The following is a 14452-nucleotide window of genomic DNA, read 5'->3' as shown; positions in this document are numbered from 1 at the left end:
CGGTAGGTGAAATGAAAATAAAAGCTGAGCTGGAACTGGGGTGGTGACCAGTGTGTCGCTCACAACCACACTATCAAAATTGTTGTTTAGGCCCTGGTGGGGGTTTTTGATGACTCTGGCCCTAAGTCTGTTGGCCATGACATCTCCTACTGGTGCGGCCCCATCTCCTACTGTTATCCGGTTGCTGTTGAGGGAATCGTCTGAACTGAGGCCTAGGAGTGAAATGTCGATGTTGGGTCGCAGAGGTGTGCAGGCCGAGTGACCATAACATGGCCCTCAAGTCTTTCAGGCTGTGGAGCCTTTTGTCTGGCTTTTCCGAAAACAGAGATGGCCCCTCGAAGGGAAGGTCCTGGATAGTCTGTTGGACCTTATAAGGGAGCCCTGAGACTTGTAACCATGCTCCCCTATACATGGCTATCCCAGAGGCCATGACTCTAGTGGCAGCACTTGCTGCATCCAGTGTCACCTGAAGCGCTGTCCTGGATATGAGCTTATGCTCGGCCACCACTGCATTAAAATCAGGTTTATTCTCCGGTGCAACAAGCTCCAAGAAGTGGGATAAGGCACTGGCCGAGTTAGCATACCTGCTCACCAGAGTCTGCTGGTTAGCAATCCTTAACTGTAGGCCTCCCATTGAATAAACCTTTCTACCATACAAGTCCAAGTGTTTGGCCTCTCTGTTTTTAGGGGAAAGGCCTTGAAACCCGTCTCTCCCTATGATTCACTGCATCAACAAAAAGGGAGTCGGGGGAGGGTGGGTAAAGAGGTGCTCATTGCCCTGGACAGGAACAAAGTCGTTCCTTCTGGCCGTGGGTAGGGCAGAGGCCAGGGTCTGCCACACTGTCTTTGCCATATTGGCAATTGTTTTAATAATAGGCAGTGCTACCCTTGTGGGCCCCAGTGCCGAGAAGATATCTGTCACTGGGTCCTTTTCTGCTTGCATATCCAGGCTCTGGGCCACGCTGCATAGAAACCGCTAGTATGCTCTACCACCCTCCATAACTGATGATGCTGAGGATCCAGCCAAGGCCTTGTCTGGGAAGGGGGAGGACAACACCCCTGCCCCTTCCATGCCCACTGGCAAGAGGGTTCCTATTCTCCTGTTTGAGTTCCCAGCATCGTGGTCTACAGTGCTGTGTTCAGCGCCTGGGGAAGAGCACCCAAATAAAATGTGGGCTGCATTAGGAGTATGTAGGGTAGTTCGGTACCTGAAACAGCACCAGACCTGCCGGTGCTGTTACCGCTGGTGCCGTGCATCCTGGTGCCTGCAAGTGTGGTGCCCAAATTGAGTTGGTGCCATCTGTGACGGTGCCGACACTGGTGCTGAGCTCACCGAAGGGGCCTCCGGCACGGTCAGCCCCTGCGATTGTACCAGTGGAGACACCCTCAATGACACTGATAGTGCCGCTCTTGGCACCTGGGGAGTCCCCGGCGCCTTAGTAGGGAGTCCCACATCCTGCCCTTCTATTTCCTGAACCGCCCCCGGGGTCCAAAAGGGCCACTGGGGTATGCCTTGAGAAGACGCCTGTCAACCCTCATCTGCAGGGTGCTGACTTCGGTGCTGACAGCAGCTGCATCTTGATGATCTCGTACTCCCGCTCCTGACTGAGCTGGAGTAATAAGAGTCAGACTCTTATACCAACTGACAACCAAGGCAGTGCCACAGGACTAATGGTTTGCACAGGCTCCATTATTCCTTGTGCCGTGTGATAAGGCATGCTGAACAGTGTCATTGTAGTTGATCTGCCCTGTGGAGACTGGTCGGACAACAGGAACTGTAACAGTGCCATAAAGGATGACTCTTGCCCTGTGGACTACGTCGGCGCCTGCTTCTGGGACAGTCCTTCTGGTGGCGATGACAACTCTGAGCACAGCAGTGGTCCCAGCACCATGATCTGTAACAGGCCCTGAACCGCACTGAATGCCTCCAGCATTGAGGGAAGCCTTGGAAAGTGCAGTTTCCCTCCTTGCGCCAGCGTCAATGCCTGCACTTCATGACCCAACTCATGATGCAATACGGCAGACATCTTGCGGGGGTTCTCGGCACTTGATCCTGTCGGGAGACCAGCCTTGTTCATGCCTCTTTTTCTTGTGAGGCTCTGGGGACTGACTTCTATGCCACCTTGTACTGCTAGGCGCCAACCCTGGTCCCGATGTTGGGAACTTTCTGACAGCGCCGAGGGTGCTGGAGCACTCTGCACCTAGGATGCACCTCTCTCAGTTCCTGCAGGGGAAATGTCCAGGCACAAGGCTGCTTCCATTACTAGGACTTTTAAACATTGCGCTCTGTCCTTTAGCATCCTATGCTTGAAGTCCTTACAGATGGAGCAATATTCACGAAGGTGTGCCTCACTGAGGCAACTCAAACAAGTCCTGTGTGGATCACTCTCAGGCATTCATTTGCCACATTTTGAACAGGTTTTGAAACCTGGGGAGCCAGGCATCCCTTGATGCCAAAGCGCTGAGAGGGGTTAAAGTCCTGCCTCAGCTCACTGATAACTAAGTAAAAACTATTTACAAGTGAGAAGTAACTATCTAAACTATTTACAACTAAACAAAAAAAGCAGTAAAGTAGCACTTTAAAGACTAGCAAAATAATTTACAATGTGAGTTTTTGTGGGCCAGACCCACTTCTTCAGACCACTAACAATTCACTAACAATTACTTACTAATTTACAAGTGATAGCTACCAGCCCAATAACCAAAGAAGAGAGAGCTCCAGCAACCGACAGCGCAGCGAGAAGGAACTGAGTGGAGGGTGGGTTGGGCGGTGCATATACTGGTGACCATACAGGCGCCACTCCAGGGGTCGCTGCTTTGGCCCTATGGCTACTAGCCAGGGAAAAAAGCTTCCGGCAACTGGGCATGAGCCAGCACACACCCATCTTGGAATGCATATGAGCAATCACTCAAAGAAGAAATTGGGATTTTACTGTATTACTGCAGAGGAAGATGGATGTATTCCAGCTTCAGCAAGCAAAAACACTCCAAACTTTATTTACGTAACTATTCCACACAGATGCTAGGAGAAGCCAATAAGCCATTTGCTAGCTTTAATACTCCTATTCAAAACAGCCATGAATCGTTGATCAAATAAAACAATCTCTGATCAGTCAGAAAATCATAAGCTATGTGCCAACCTATCATAACTGCAAAATACAGCCTGAAATGCATTGCCTAGGTAATAGAGCATTAGGCTATTCACATTATTTTTCCAAAGGCAAAAAGAAAGTAAGACATGAAAATATAAGTTAAACTTTTGTATTCTTTGTTTATCTTCAGAAATATGTCAGACAGGCTTCAGATAAATGAAAGTAATATTATTAGTCAGAGAGTGGATTATTTTAAAAAGATAATATATCTATGTTTGTTTTGCTATCAGGACTGTATTACACCAACCTATTTCTCCGCAGTCACAATATTTATGACCCATTTCAGATTTCTTCAAAACTAACCAATTATTCACATGCAGGAGGCTGCATATTTGTTCCTTGCGCAGCTACCCAATCTTACATGTAATAAAGTGGTACAAAACAGGAAGAAGCATGTTTACAGTTAGAGTCACGCTGCATGTCAACCAATCCAAAGGCTTGTTAAAGATGTCAGGATTCATCAGAATGAGCCCTTCAAACAAGGGACAGCAGCCCCAATGTTTGATGGGGCTTCAGCAATCAACCGCAGCCAGGAAAACAAGAACCTCTTCCCAGATGAAAGAGAAAGGAGATTTGTACTGCCAAATATTTCTACAAAACATTTAAATCTTCAAGTAGGGTTTAGATTTTATACTCTTAGGAGCAAGGGACAACAAATTATTTGACAAAGCTCCCATACTGTAGAGCAACAAGCGAGCTTATGGTATTTTATATACATTAGTATCAATGCTTCATGTTTAAGCTCTTAAATTATTCAGCAATTACAGGAACAGCCTTAAAATGATAAACTTATTAAAATGATGAACTTGCATTCACCGCATGTTTTTTTTCTTCTCTTGCCAAGGCCTGAGTTCTGGGTTCTTCCAGAAGGAGCTTCTGAAGTCGCTAACAACACTGACAGCAGAGCGGGACCTTGCTTACACTACCCTTGATGTTAGTGTTACCATTGACGTTTGCAGCATTGAACACAGAGAGTAAATGAATGAGAGCCCAATAATGCAAAGACCAGCATGTAGCCATAACCTCACACATAAGAGGAGTTACAGAGACTACTCAGGTGCATGAAGAAAAGGCCTACAAGAGAAAAACTCGGGTCTCTGCATGTGAGTCAAACTGTTTTATTTTAGAATGAAGTATTTGGATTATCTTCTGTTCTGAACAGTTCTAAAGATTACTTTAAAACAATTTGGGTCATCTTTAAAAAATTTAATCATGTCAATGTATTTTCTGCTATAAAACCTGAACTCAGTCAACTGAAGCACACAAAAAAGGTCTCAGGTGGATGGTTAAAATGCAGGCAAAAAGGAGAGAAATGTATGCTCTGCTCTATTAAACTGCATATGTATAACAATTACATCACATTCTCTGGGGATTAGAAGCAGACCACTAATTTGAACATTCTACAGATTTGTAAAAGAAGTAGAAAAAAATCTGCAAAAAAGTGTACTGACTCAGAAATACTGGTGAAGCAACAATCTGGGCTTCTGCTTATGTAAGAGCACCTGAATATTTTAAGAGATTTTCATCCTTGGATTTTCCATATGAACTATTTTATTGTTGTAATCTGTTGGTCACGGAGACATTCTTAGCTACGAACTACTGCAAACGTTCTCAGTTACAAGACATTCTCAGCTACAAACTATTACAAACATTCTCAGTTACAAACAACTAAAAAGTCTAAAAGTTAGTTAGTTTTCAAGTTATATAAACTAAATCAGATCCACTTACCAATGATTCGCCCATCAGTGATTTGGAAAGAATATTGGATACAATTTGTAGCTTCCCTTTGAAATGCATGCAGCAAAGCACTGCACGGAAAGAAACATCTCCCTTGGCCAGTCCCTCTCCAAGCACTGCAACACAAAGCACCAGTTTTTAGGCTCACCACAGCACAGTATACGCTTAACTAAATACTACTCTGTCTTCCTTTCACCTTTAAAACTAACATGTCTGAGACCCGGGCTCAAATCCTTCCTGAATTGGCAAGACCTGGACCAGCTTTGCCCTCATGCCTCCTGCCATTTAGCAGTGACATCTCCTATGCAGAAATTATGCACATGAGGGCTAAGGAGATGCAAGCCCATCATAGCCAAAAGGGTGATGACAACATAGTTTAGGTTAGAAGACATATGGTCTAGTGGTTAAGATTCCTGGTTTTCACCCAGGCGGTCTAGGTTTGACTCCCAATATGGGAACAGTAAAACTTTTGGCGGAGGCATACCTTAGTGGTTTGAGCATTGGCCTGCTAAACCCAGGGCTGTGAGCCCAATCCTTGGGGAGACCATTTAGGGATCTGGGGCAAATAGTATTAAAAAAAAAAATCTGTCAGGGATGGTGCTTAGTACTGCCAAGAGGGCAGGGGACTGGACTCAATGACCTCCAAAGCTCCCTTCCAGTTCTATGAGACGTGTGTATCTCTACTGCAGCTCATTGACTAGGATGCAAAGGATATCCCTTCAATAGTCAAAATTGCAATAAACCGTATGTTGGTGAAAAAACTGTGCTCATGAGGATATATGCATGCTAGCAGAAAACATACTTTCTAGTTTGCAAATTTATCAAACCTCCTCACTAGTCAATTTCTCTAAAGATATTAATATTCTTGCTACTTTAAAAAGTCCAGGTGACTTGGTATTCACTTGAAATAAGAATGATTGTTTTAATCCTGATATTTGAAAGCTTCATGTAACATTAATGTTGCACCAGGCAATTCTAGGATCAGATAACTAGCCCAACAGGTAATTTCCTTGACATTTGCAATAGAAAGATTTATTTCATGATATAGAAATGCTCTAGTCCAGTAATATTAACTGTGTGTGTGTATGTGTGTGTAAAACTGAGATGTTAAGCTATGCATGCATGCAAATTCTATTAAAGTAGGAAAGCTGTTTAATGTTACACTAAAAACATACATTATTGTTATTTCACACTGTCACCATTTCTATTTGTACTGCCCATCACCAGTTATGCAGTTCTTAGATGGCTGTAGCTCCCATTAATGCTAGCGTGAAGTTTATAGGCACAAGGACTACAGGATTAGATTCTCAAAAATAAACCAATTCTCCCCTTTAATACGGCAAGTGTATGTGCCACTAAGGGGGAATTATGTGAACACATCAAGGAAAAAACAGTCCCAAAAGAACATCTCTATCAAAAATGTTTTAAATTCTATAATGGTAACCAAACATGACTCTGAATTGAAATCACACTGGGGCTGCTGAAAACAATTTCAGAACTTCTCAAATTGGGGGTGGGGGGGAATATATCTCCAGAAGCTCAGTTATAAGGTACACACAGTTTGTAATAAGGATAACATACCTCAAACTTTTGATACTATATTAAAATATTTTACATACTTAATTGCATGGAAACAAAAAAGCAGTAAAGTAGCACTTTTATTAGGTGAGCTTTCGTTGGACAAACCCACTTCCTCAGACCATAGCCATACCAGATCAGACTGAAGTCTGTCCAATATACAAAGCACCTTGGGCATTGTTGCCACATATGATGTTAGTTGAGGAACATGAGAACGTATCCATGATTCAGGTTAGTCACAGAATCACGGGCACATTCTCATGCTCCTCAACTAACATCATACATGCCATCATGTGCCAACTATGCCCAGGTGCTTTGTATATTGGACAGACTTCAAACTCTCTCAGAAAAAGAGTTAATGGGCACAAAACAGACATCAAAACATTCCTGATCCACAAACCAGTTAGTCTACATTTTAATGGAGTGGGCCATTCTGTTAATGACTGAAGAGTTTGCGTCTTATTGAAGAAGAACTTTCACTTTGATTTGGAAAGAGAAACTGCTGAACTCTCTTTCACATTCAAATTCGATACATTAACATGTGGTTTGAACTGGGATGCAAATTTTCTGGGACACTATCGGGTCTCTTTTGAATATCTGGCTTAATCTAATTCTTGACTTCCCCCGACCAACCCCTCTGCTCTCTGATTTGCTCACCTTGATAATTTTTTTCTGATTTGTCAACCTTGATTACTGTTTTTGGTTCTCTATGCCTTAAATATTGAGTCTGTTCTGGTATGGCTATGGTCTGAAGAAGTGGGTCTGTCCCACGAAAGCTCACCTAATGAATTATTTTGTTAGTCTTTAAAGTGCTACTTTACCGCTTTTTTGTTTTGATAGTATATAGACTAGCACAGCTTTCTCTGTTACTTAATTGCATGGAGATATTTAGCTGAACCATTCTGTTGACAGTATGTCAGCAGCTTGTATATTTTAATTTTAAACAAAATTCTTTGAATATTTATGGAATAACTTAAGAGATTCACCATGACAATAAGCCCTTGTGTTTCTAACGATAAATGCAACTGTTTGTGGACAATACATATTTCTAGTGCGCATGACAGAACATGCATTTCATTCCTTTAAAATCAAAATGAAGTCATTGGTGTCTGCAATGTGTCCTGTCTTGAAAAAAGTCAGAACCGCAGTTTGAATAAAGCTTTTTCTGTCGAAAGGTTTGGCATGCTTCAATAGATACCGTTATAGTAGACAGGCCTAAAACTTGATATATGCCTGGCATTTTTATTTTAAAATATCCTTTCAATAGTAATAAAAACTTAGACTGGCTGAGACAATCTCTGCAGCTCTCTTGAAATGCTAGCTGCTGGGAGGAGATCAATTAAAAGCAGAGCAGTTCAAGACAATCAAATGTGTACATATACATTTTAAAAACATCTTTTTGGTATAAAAATTGTTCTAACATTTTGTACTTTGGACCTGCAGGGGAAAAAAAAAGATTTGTGTGTGTAATGTACTAAATCAGACTTCCAGCTAGAACAGCTGTTTAAGTGGGTCTGACTTTAAAGGCCAGCACACACTAAATTTTCTCCCCTTTCCATGTGTTTCAAAAGAAACTGGTTTAAATTAAAAACGCAAGTTAATCTACTCTACAGTTGAAATATTCTTCTGCCATTACCACGTTGTATGTGCACAAAAAGTGCAAGAAAAATATTCTTCACTGTACAGCTCCTTTGAAATGTTCAGGCATCTGCTATACATGCTGACAAGAAAAAAAGATTGTCTCTCTGTGTAAGTCACAAAGTTGTCTCAAGGATAAATCCTACTTTTATTGCAATCAATGTCAAATCTTCCGTTTGACTTTAGTAGGACTCCTTAGACTATTAGTCAATGAAAATACACTTCATTTAACAGCACTCTCTCTCTTTGATCTTCTAGCCATTATGCATCCTTCCATACACCTCTTCCTGCTTCTTGATTCACTGTTGGGAAGGACAACTGTGCAGAGCCAGTTCAGAACAATACACCTCTGGCAGATACCAGCAACAGACATAATAGGTGAATTTTAAACACAGCAGATTGCTTTAAGGACAGCACTGCGTATGATGAATTCACAGAAAATACTCAGAAGTGATAAACGCTCAATTATCCCATCAGGTGAACAAATCTACAATACAAGTAATCACATAGTCCCCATTTAACAATTGCTTTCAAACTCCACCAAGGATTGGGGAAAATCTCTGCATTACAATGCACGCTTAGTTAGAATCAGAGTGCCACAAGATGGGATTTATCCACAGTACAATTTACTTCCCAAGTCTATGCTAGTAGAGCCTAATTCCATGCCCAATGAAGTCAATGGAAAGATTCTGATTGTCTTGGGTGTTGAATCAGGTCCATAATAAAAGGGGAATGGAATGTTAGCACAGATGGTTTTATCTTTGGTAAGACTCCAATTCAATAATGCACTAGAATACTTGATATGAGCTTTACTACATGTGCTTAAATGCCTTGCTGAATAGGGATGAATTTGAGCACGCTCTTAAAGTCAAGCACATGCCTTGCTGAATCAGGCCCTTCTTGGTCATCAGAGGATCCTCTCCCCGGTTCCACTTCTATGCAGTATGCAGTATGCAGTTCATTAGTCAGCTTCCACCCTCCACAGCAGAAGTGGTTGTATTTCAGTGGGGTTGTACATACACATTGGAAACCAGAGTAATCATCTGACTAGAACAATTTTATGACACTAAGAAGGTGAACATTTTGACATTCATTTTGGAACATTCTGTAACCCAGAGACCTTATTACATATTTTACATCAGAATAAATAAATCAGCATACCATGCCTACAGTCTTCATCTGCTTGTCCATAGTTTTTCTGGGGAAAAAAAAAAGGTTTAAAAATATTATTCCAGTTAGGATAAACAACTTCCTGCTCCAATCAACAGCAACCCTGAAACATCAAATAACCCATTACAAAAAAGCAGTCATGTAGCACTTTAAAGATTAACAAAATAATTTCTCAGGTGATGAGATTTCGTGGGGCAGACTCTCTTCTTCAGATCATAGCCATACCAGAACAGACTCAACATAGAAAGCACAGAGGTCCAAAAATTGTTTTCAAGGTTGACAAGTCAGAATAATTATCATCATGGTTGGTAAATCAAAAGAGCAAAGGGGTGGCAGGAGGAGGGTGTGGGTGGGGAAGTTAAGAGTTAGGTAAAACTAAGTATGTAAAAGAATCCTTATAATGGGCCAGGTAATTGCTGTTCTGGTTCAAACCATGTGTTAACGTGTCGAATTTGAATATAAATGACCATTCTGATCATTCCCTCTGTAAACAATTGTTAAAGTTCCTTTTCAGTAAAAACACAGACTTTCACATCATTAACAGAATGACCCACTCCATTAAAGTGCTGGCTGACAGATTTGTGAGTTTGGAGTTTTTCGATGTCTGTTTTGTGTCCATTCATTCTTTGTTGAAGAATGTTTACAGTCTGTCCTATATACATGATGTGCGGGCACTGTTGGCACATGATGACATATATGATGTTAGCTGAGGAACAGGAGAACGTGCCCATGATTCTGTGAATAACATGGTTAGATCCAGTGATGGTGTCTCCAGAATAGATTATGTGGACAAAGTTGGCAACGGGGCTTGTTGCAAGAAAAACTTCCAGGATTGGTATTATTGTGGTATAGCCTGTGGTTGCTGGTGAGAATCCTCATAAGGTTGGGAGGTTGTCTGTACAAAAGAATAAGCCTGTCACCTAGGGCATTCTGGAGTGTGGCATCCTGATTTAGGATAGGTTGTAGGTCTTTAATGATGCATTGCAGTGGTTTGAATTGGGGGCTGTAGGTAATGACCAGTGGTGTTCTGTTACTGGAATGCCCACACACAATGTATATAGGACAGACTGCAAACACTCTTCGATAAAGCATGAATGGACACAAAACAGACATAAAAAAACTCCTAACTCACAAATCTGTCAGCCGGCACTTTAATGGAGTGGGCCATTCTGTTAATGATGTGAAAGTCGTGTTTTACTGAAAAGGAACTTTAACAATCATTCACAGAGGGAATGCTCAGAATTGTTATTTATACTCAAATTCGACACGTTAATATGTGGTTTGAACTGGGACAGCAATTACCTGGCCCATTATAAAGACTCTATTACATACTTAGTTTTATCTAACTCTTTACTTCCCCACCCCACACCCTCCTCCGACCGCCCCTCTGCTCTTCTGATTTGCCAACCTTGATAACAATTTTTCTGATTAGTCAACCTTGATAACAATTTTTGGACCTCTGTGCTTTATATATTGAGTCTGTTCTGGTAAGGCTATGATCTGAAGAAGTGGGTCTGTCCCACGAAAGCTCATCACCTAAGAAATTATTTTGTTAGTCTTTAAAGTGCTACATGACTGCTTTTTTGTTTTGATAGAATACAGACGAACACAGCCATCTCTCTGTCACTATCAAATAACCCATTTTCTCTCACACATTTTATTTTTTCATGATAAAAAATATGACATAGTTGAAGGTACATTAATTCAACTTGAACTTCAGACATGGGTCTAATACAGTCACCTTTAGAACACTGACACTCCCCAGGATTTTAACCAAATGGATGTTTCAAGAGAAGGGTTTGTTATGTTTATGTGAAGCCACAACATCCGGCAGAAAATATAAACCTATCATTTCCTAAGTTTGCTCAAAATTCACATTGTTGCCTATGAATTATAATGTTTAATTAATTTTGCTCTAATATGGTGTGGTCACAATGTGCAGCATACACATTGTACAGTAAAACCCAACTTATGTGTAGGTTGCACTCCCGTGCAACCACGTGTAAATTGAATTTCATGCAAGTTGGGGGAGCAAGGAAACTACTGCTGCACTGGTCAGTTTCCCAGCTCTCAGGACTGGTAGGGAGCAGCAAACCAGGCTGCGGGAGCCATGAAACTGACCAGTCCTGCTGCATTGTCAGTTTTCTGGCTCCCACATGTGGTGGACAGTTAGTTCCAGTTTCCGAGCTCCCACAAGTGGAGAGAAGCCAGGAGCAAAGGGGAGCCGGGAGCCAGCTTGCCGCCCGGATCCCAGCTCCCCGCCAATCCTGGGATCCAGGAAACTGACCAGCGCACCAGCGCCGGTCAGTTTCCCAACTCCCGCAAGTGAAGGGGAGCCGAGAGCCAGGCTGTCACCTGGTTCCTTGCTCCCCACCACTCCCGGGAGCCAGAAGACTAACCAGTGCAATAGCGCTAATCAGTTTCTTGGCTCCCACAAGCAGAGGGGAGCTGGGAGCCACCTGGTTCCCAGCTCCCTGCCACTCACGATCTCAACTCGTGTTAATCCAAGTTATGCACAAGTTGAAATTGCATAGATCGGCATTTTACTGTACTTAAAAAACAACAGTTTGTATATGTCCAGTAGTGTCTTACTAGAGCTTTATAGCTAAACTTCCTAAAGAGTCTATTCATATGAGCAACTTTAACTTAGGCACTTCCTAACTTTTGAATGCTTGACTTGGCAACCTAATTAATATTCTTTCAACATATTTTCTGTGTCATTGTGTCATTTTACACAATTTAATACATTATTAGTGAATATTTCTATTGCTGAAATAAACTTTGCAGAATTTAAAATGTTTCCACTGTTTTTTAGTCGATTATTTGTCTAGAGCCAAACAACAGTTGGGTCCCAATCCTGCAAGCTACTACACACAAACAGACTCTTGCAAAACTGTTGGCTGACATCTGCTTTTGCAAGAAGGGGTTTTATGTCCAAGCAAAATGATAGTGATAATAAGGTTCTGATTTTTAATTAAACCTTGAAAAATAAAGGCACTTGATTTTCCTTCCCATGTCACCTGATAATTTTAAAGAGTTACACTCACAAGTTGTAAAAAAGAAGCAATTCTATAGAGAAGACTCTCAGTTTTGATGCGGTCGATTTCAGCCTGGCATGCCTCTGGGAAGTGACCTGGGGGGTACTGGCTGAGGGAAAGGAGCGCCTCCGTGCAGTGCTTCACAGCCACTTCATAATCCTGCTGTTTAAGTGATTCACATGCTTGTTCACATGACTTCTCTGGTCTTCTGTCTGCCATGACTCAGTGACAGAAATCCTAAAGAGGGGGCAAGGGGATGATAAAATGTTGGTTAGCTTTACACAGGTGATCAGATTGTGGAAAGCCTCCTTCTGTTCACATCTTCAAGGTACCATAATCTCACCCCATCTATCCAGCTTCATTCATGTTTCCTACTTCATTCCCTAAACTCATTCTAATCCTTTCTTCACACTACTCTTTTTATCACATCCCCTCTTGCTCTTAAATTTGGCCATGATTCATCAAGGTACACAAGAACATGCCTAAATTTAAACTGGCGAGTAATCCCATAGATTTCAAGTGAGGCATGCCTCTAAGTACCTGACTGAACGATGAACCGCACCATACTCTGGGCCTTGTTTAATGACACCCCACATAATCTGAAAAGAAAACTTCCTTCCTAGCCTCTAAGTATCCTTTCTTTCAACCTTCAGCCTTCTCCTCCAATCCACCCTTCCCTCCAGGAGCCTGTTTGCTCTTCACATTGGCAATGCAACCTCAGATGGGTGGGTGATGTGAGAAACAATATTAAGTGCCTTCGCTGTACATTTCCAGTCATTCTCTTGTTTTATTTATATTGATGTCGGACAGAGGCCAGAGGTAACAAGCGGGTCAGGTACCATTATAATTGCTTCCCTCTTCACTTTTGGGGACCGCGGATCACTAAAGATGTGGTATTTTAGAAAGGAAAGTGTAAGGAAGCCAGGCAGGGCTAGCTGGAAGCCACTGAACTTTATTTTCAATCATTTAAGCTTTTTGTTTGAGATAAAGGTTATATCCAAAGAGGTTCAAGGTGATTTAACAAAAATACATTGCCAGTAAAGCACAAACCCTTTCAGTAACTGCCCTCTACATTATCAGACCTCCCATGGCCAAATACCTAAATATATTTTACAGATTCAGGACATCTATTTAGTTTAAAATTCATTTACCAATAATTTGTTTTGATAGTTAAAGCACGGAATGATGCCATTTCTCATTTCCTTCTTGGAGCAGCTCATCTTTGGCAATTTTTTTAAATAAATTCTCTGATATTTTTATGAGACGATGCATAAATCTTATGGCTCTAAAATCAGCTTTTATGATCATACAAAATAATTTCCATATCTAGGACATTTAACAAAGTTACTGTTAGAAATCACCTTTATGTTTGATCTTTCTAAGTCTTTATCAAACTAAGGTACATCAATTTCAACAAGTCTAAAGCTCAAATAGATAAGGGCATACCTTTCCCATTTAAGTAATCCACTGTGCCTATCTACCCATTACGACATGCTCTTTCACGCCAATATTTAAGCAATACAACTGTAAACAAGAAATGTTCAATAAATTTTAGAGCAGAGTGGCATAACCCTCTATTTGGCTGATATCACTCAATTTAATTTTCAGAATCAAAAGGCAAAAGAATGTACAAAAAATATTTTAAGATTTGTTAGAACAACGAGGACTGAAGTCATCTTTTTTGATGGGTGGTCAGGTGGATGGGTGGGTGGGTGTGTACGTGCACATGTCTGTGTCTGTAATACATATGTCACTAAAATGGAGAAAGAGAATTTTGAGCTTTCTGCCTTTAGTCTAAAGAAAGACTATAACATTCTCTTCTGAGTTAACAGTGATCTTACAAAATTCTTACTGTCATTCACTCACCTACAGCTTTATCATTTGTTGATGTTTTAAAAATGTTATTTATGTTTTCATTATCATTGTCATGGTAAGGACAAGCAATAGATTTGATTCATTTAAGCACATGAAGAACCGCATACACCCGAGTAACTGCCCTGATGTTCAAGTTACTCAGATGTTTGCAGGGTTGAATATTTAACAAGTTTACGTTTTCTTTACTCATCTGCCAGGCTGATTTGCAGTTTTATTAAAATTAGTAACTTTGGTTAAAGAAATAATTTGAACTTTATTTAAAAC

At 41.2% G+C, this 14452-nt stretch overlaps 1 protein-coding gene across 6 annotated transcripts in view; it reads right to left on the bottom strand.

Moving 5' to 3' along the window:
* The window catches only part of HELZ (helicase with zinc finger), a 207137-nt gene that overhangs the window by 163626 nt on the left and 29059 nt on the right, over positions 1-14452 (bottom strand). For all 6 annotated transcript variants that reach the window (XM_075014565.1, XM_075014569.1, XM_075014570.1 and 3 more), the window contains exons 2-4: positions 12323-12550; positions 9267-9303; positions 4881-5005 (exon numbers count right to left, since the gene is read on the bottom strand). In XM_075014565.1, the coding sequence (XP_074870666.1) occupies positions 4881-5005; positions 9267-9303; positions 12323-12532 (372 nt within the window). In that variant the 5' untranslated portion in view covers positions 12533-12550. The remainder of the gene's footprint in view (positions 1-4880; positions 5006-9266; positions 9304-12322; positions 12551-14452) is intronic.

This window comes from Carettochelys insculpta, chromosome 20 (genome assembly GCF_033958435.1).
Source record: "Carettochelys insculpta isolate YL-2023 chromosome 20, ASM3395843v1, whole genome shotgun sequence".
NCBI lineage: Eukaryota > Metazoa > Chordata > Testudines > Carettochelyidae > Carettochelys > Carettochelys insculpta.
The sequence above is the reverse complement of the archived record's forward strand: the minus strand, read 5'-3'. Positions and strand labels throughout refer to the sequence as shown.